Raw genomic sequence first — 6,000 nt, 5'->3', positions numbered from 1 at the left:
ACTGTTATTTGAAAGATATCATTTGGGAATCATGCTGATTAGTTTTAAGAGATCGGTCGGATCGTTTCTTCGTATTTAATTGTTAAATATTTTTTTACGATGATATTTATGAAACTTTTTTGGCGATAGAAATCATGATCTCAAATATAAGTAAATATTTCAACCTTACGACAAATTTTCAAAATATTATCAAAGTTTGAAAAAGTTAGCAGCTTTAAGGCAAAGTTGCCACTTACACCTAGTTTATACATTTATTAATGATTTGAAAACAAAGCTTGATTCGATCTCGCCTTCCATACAACAAATCAAAGCGGTGTTATGTTTCATTTCTGCTTTACCAAATAAGTTCATATTTCTTATTCACGCTTTTAGCACAACAATATGCTGGTATGTAAGGAATGCAATACCGGTATACCGAATTACCGGTAAACCGCCCGATTTTTCGGCGGTATTTTTACCGGTATTTAACCCAAAAATACCGGTATTTTCGGTATTTTACATAAGCGCTATTTGATACATAATACATTAAAGTTCAAATTTCTCGGAACAAATTTATCTTTAAATTCCATAATCGCATAAACAGCTATATCTTCAAGTGATTCTATAGGATAAACAAATGTCAAATATTATCTCAACTCGTCATTAAACTGAATATTTATTGCTTCACTAAGGGCTTCATATCGTGTTACAATAAATAGAATTGGACTGATAGATAATGATGTTTTTTTCATCTTATGTAAAAATGTAATGGTTTTTTAACTGATATTTGCGCCAAAATATTTTATATCATACAGATTACCCTTGCGTAATCTAACTTTATACATAATAATTATGATAATTACTAAATATTTTCGCTTCTTATTAAAATTATAAAATATTATTTTTCGAAAACGTTTCGAAGTTTGAGAATACAATAGAAGCATCACATTGTTTTAAATAACAATACTCAACAATTATAGTAACTTATAATTTATCTCGACAAAGTATCCGATCTTAAATTAGTGTAGAAAAATTATTTTTTTTAAATATTAGAGAATATGCTAATTAGATTAATTTAACACATCGGATACAGAGATTACAGTTTATTATAATAATGTAATATGATCTTTTATGAGTTTTTGGTCTTTCTTACTCAAACGTTTGTTTTTGGTGAAAAGTACGATAGTGATAATGAATTAATTAAATTGGATATAATTTTGTTGAATTATTAATTAAAAAAATAAATTTATTGTTTTATTTTAATGTTTTTATTGTTTAGTTGAATATAGTTGTAGTTGTATATACATTTTTTTATATTTGTACTAGTAACTTTTAATTTTGTTTACGTTTGTTTAAGATAATACAAAATACCGGTAATTTACCGGTATCCCGGTTTTAAAATGAAAAATAACCGAAATACCGGTATTGAAATTTTCCATCGGTATTGCATTCCCTACAATGAGGTACAATGAGATGTTATAGCATAGATACAATGAGATGTTAAATCCAACAACAATAAAAATCCAATCAGAAGAGAATCCAATAAGAAGAAAGATCCAATAAGTAAAATTATAACTCTAACGGGAGTGTCTGGTTGCATGGTTTTGGGCGTTTTGGGTGACAGTAAATAACGAACACCTGCGCTCGTGTGATTCTCATAAGAATCGTGTTGCTGCCATCTGTGCGAGTAAATCTATTATCAACGCCATAATGTCATGCGCACCTTCTATTCAAAATGCTCATGTCAGATCAGTATGTTTTGCTCTGCGCAATAGAGCAGTCGATCGTAATTGACGTTTACGCTCGTCGTGTAAATAAGTGTTTAATGTCGCATTGATACACGTGCTGTTTTACTACTGACAACTATAAAAGTGTTTATAGGCCTATTACGGTTGTGATTTTTTTGTAATTAATATTTTATTATCATCATGATGACTTTTTATCATTCGCAATTATAATTTACATTTGCGTTGTAAGACTTATAATAAAATAGTTGGAATTTCTTTGTTTGAAACATTCTTATTTATATTTTATTGTTTATTTAATTTGATACGCATAAATTCTTTTTATAGTCTAAAAAATGTGCTATAGTGAATTTTTTGTAAATAAATAATTTAAAATATAATTATTACTTACCATACGACACAATAAGTAGCTTTTTATCCTAAATGACTATAAAATTTTAACAGAAATTTTAGCGAATTAATTCCTTCCAAATAATTTCATTTAAGGGGGTATTCTACTGTAGAAGCATGAATTTTGTCCGGTTTTTGAAGCGCTGTATAAAGGAAATAAATAATATGTTTACTATAGATTTTTTTGTCATTTGTTTATTGATATTTTATTATTACATAAAAAAAATATTAAAGAAAAAAAATTAGAATTCACAAAGTTATGAGCAGTCAAAGTGGGGGCTCAAAAAAAAAGAGGGTGTCCTGGCGTGCATGATTCCAACCCTCCTGGTGATCCGAAACATAAAAAATAGATGGATTCTTAATTATTATAGATGCCGCTATCGTATGAACCTTGGATAAGTTAAAAAAAAAATTTGTTTGAATGGCGGCAGTTTGAAAACAAAAAAATTTTTTTCATGTTTTTTTTAACAATTCCGATTTTTTTTAAAATACTAAATAAAAAGTTATAGTTGTGGGCAATGTCCATGCGATAAAGCGATGTATAGAGAAGATCCTCTCCAAATTTGAAGTAAATCGGTTCATTAGAACTCGAGATATCCTTACCGCCAGTTCGAAAAAAGTGGTTTCGAGAAAAACGCGTTCAAAGTTTTGAGACTCGGTCGGACCCGAACCGAGGCCACGTCACTAAAACGGATATAACTCAGGAAATAATAGTAATATTGAAAAATCCTTTTAGTGACATATTTTTGAATAACTAAACTTTGAAAATATGAAAAAACAAATTTTTCGATTTTTTCAAAATTTTACAGTAGAATACCCCCTTAAAACGCCTTCTTTACTTTTTGCTTTATTAATATTGAGTGAAAGTTATAATTGCTAATCAGTTTGATTACCTCTATTACAGAAGAAACAACCCCCAAAATGTCTAAGCCGGTACAGGGTTTGAGTGATGATCAACGTATGGCTTTGATGAAGGTACAGATTTTTATTTATTGATGATGAACTAATGTATTTGGTTGTCTTACTTTACACTGCCTTTCTACAAATGAGCCATAAATACATTTAAAAATCATTTTTTATCGAAATCCAGTTGGAATCTCGTTATGTCTTACTTTTTCTTGAAGAAGTCAATTAATTAAAACAGTTCTGATAATTAAATATAGAGAAAGCGTATTTACATTTTGCAAATTGAGACTAATATGCACGTATGACGAAAGCTGAATTTGATTTAATACATTATTTGAACTTTTTTTACATGGCCTTGTGCCTTAGCTTTTGAATCTTGTCATTTGTTTAACTAATTCTTTTTCAAATATTAACTTCATACTCGAATCGCAAATTTGCTTCATAAACTTATAATCACGGTCATAAGATATATATATATATATATATATATATACATATATATATACATATATGTATATATGTATATATATATACGCCCAAAACGAAAGATAGGTTCCATGAAAAACAGTGTAACTCGAAAAATTCACTATATGTGATATAACCGTGCTAAAAATCACTATAAAAAGCCTTTTTTATCAGTTTTCAATATGATGAATGACGATAATCGTATAGATATAACCTTTCTTTTACTCTCTAGTTTTTTATTTTATCTTTTGCGATTGTTGATCTAATATATTTTTTTATAAATTATTGATTTTGTAGAAACTAATTCTGTTATTCTTCACGTTTAAAAACAATTATGCTCTAGGTTTTGGCATTTCAAATAAACTAGCATATATATTAGGGCAGTTCGATTTAAAGGTCACTTAGGCACATATGATTTTTGGATTCTAGGGATCAAAATAAGATACTTTGCTGTACAAACTATACCTCTAAAATGAATTATGATGTTCCATGCATTAATTCAAAAATAAGGATTAAATTTTCAAAAATCTCTCATTGAGGGTCTCAGGGGGTGAACCACGGGCATGGGTGGATCGGCCTCCCAAAGTTATAGGGGGCCGGTCATACATATTGATGCGATTGAGGCACTCTATATGGGTCAAAACAGTTTTTCAAATATTAACCCTAATTTTAGGGTCAGTGCACAGGATATCAGAATTCATTGGTATGGTTTCTTCAGCAAAATATATTATTTTGATCCCTAGTATCCGAAAATCATATGTTCCTAAACGGCTATTTTTGACCCATACAAATCGGCCCGCTCTAATATACACACATAAAATTTAGTTTTGATCATGAAACGGGTAATTTCCATTTTATCTATATATTTCCATCATAAAAATAAACTACTAAGAATTCGTATTATACATTTTATAGTGTTGTATTTTTACAATAAAACAATGAAAATGCTTATGTAGATATAAGCAAATTATAGTTGAGTGTTTATAAGTCGGTGTAGATTCAGAATTAATAAATTTCGTTAAAAAAAATATTTTGAAGATCGAGTAAACTCGAAAACGTGTAAAACGAGAGATAGTGCATATATTACAAAATTTTACAATTATACATATACACAAACATATATACAAATTTTATATTATACGATATCGTTTAATCTACTAAAATAATTATTTTTAGAAAAATAAGTACATACATTAAATAAGTTGAAGTTGTATTTTTAATCGAATGTCTGCATTTGCATTTTTCTACTTATTCATTTCTTTTTTATTTCTACATTTAGATATTTGTAATCATTGGATTTTTTGCGTTTGAATTTTTCTACTCATTGGATTTTCTTCTTATTGGCAATATCTTATTGGACATTTCTTCTTATTGGATTTTTTTTACTCATGGGATTTTTCTTATTGGATTTTTACGTTTCAATTCTACTTGTTGGAAATTTTACTTACTGGATTTTTTTTCTTATATTTATTTGTGTGTATATGTATGTATGCATGTGTAATAATGATCCTTAATATGAACATTTTTGAATTTCCCTGCTCCCAAGGGCTTAAATGCTTCCAAATTGATGAAAAAAAATCTCTAGAAGTTTTAGCTCTTAATATTGTCTTTTAGATAGTGCGCAATTTAATCAAAGTTTTGTATGGAAATAGCATTGAAAAATTTTCAAAAATTTTATAAATGTTTTTTTAGATATAACTTAGCGAACAAATGAATGAGTTTTATTCAAAATTCGACGCTCTACAAAACAAATTATAGAAAAACTTGTTTTATAGTGCGTCGAATTTTCAATAAAAGATGACACGAATTGTCACTTTTAATGCATTTGTCGCTAAGTTATACCTAAAAACATTTTCAAAATTTTCGAAACTTTTCCATGCTATTTCCATACGAAGCTTTGATTGAAGTGCGCACTATCTAAAAGTTAATATTAAAAGCTAAAACTTTTAGAGATTTATTTTTATCAATTTGGAAGCATTTAAGCCCCTGAGAGCAATAAATTTATATATATATATATATATATATATATATGAGTGAGTTCTTGAGGGCGATACATCAAACAAAGAAAAGCCAAAGATTTATAAAATAATCTTCATTTCCAAACGTTTCGACATTCAATTTAATGTCATCATCAGTGGATATTACGTTGGTTAGTTACATATAGAGAAGTGTACACAGCACTAGAGATTTGGCACTAACATTTATACAACTAACTTGTCAGCACTATGCATTTTTTTATATAATTTTTTTGTATGATGTAAACAGAAAATGATAGTTTTATTGAACAAAAATGTAAGTAGAATTATGTAATTTCTGCCACGACTTCTGTACTTTGCTAGTACCGAGGCATGTATCGGATACATGCCTCGGTACTAGCAAAGTACAGAAGTCGTGGCAGAAATTACATAATTCTACTTACATTTTTGTTCAATAAAACTATCATTTTTCTGTTTACATCATACAAAAAAATTATATAAAAAAATGCATAGTGCTGACAAGTTAGTTGTATAAATGT

At 28.2% G+C, this 6,000-nt stretch overlaps 1 protein-coding gene across 1 annotated transcript in view; it reads left to right on the top strand.

The window, feature by feature from the left end:
- The first annotated feature begins 1,735 nt into the window (after positions 1-1,735).
- The window catches only part of LOC113377235 (SEC14-like protein 2), a 41,787-nt gene continuing 37,522 nt past the window's right edge, over positions 1,736-6,000 (top strand). Inside the window, exons 1-2 of the mRNA XM_026617478.1 lie at positions 1,736-1,870; positions 3,019-3,089. Of these exons, the coding sequence (XP_026473263.1) occupies positions 3,036-3,089 (54 nt within the window). The 5' untranslated portion in view covers positions 1,736-1,870; positions 3,019-3,035. The remainder of the gene's footprint in view (positions 1,871-3,018; positions 3,090-6,000) is intronic.

Source organism: Ctenocephalides felis, unplaced genomic scaffold, assembly GCF_003426905.1.
Source record: "Ctenocephalides felis isolate EL2017-DRISC unplaced genomic scaffold, ASM342690v1 CF-g0.4_SCAFFOLD_01886, whole genome shotgun sequence".
NCBI classification, from domain to species: Eukaryota; Metazoa; Arthropoda; class Insecta; order Siphonaptera; family Pulicidae; genus Ctenocephalides; species Ctenocephalides felis.
The sequence above is the reverse complement of the archived record's forward strand: the minus strand, read 5'-3'. Positions and strand labels throughout refer to the sequence as shown.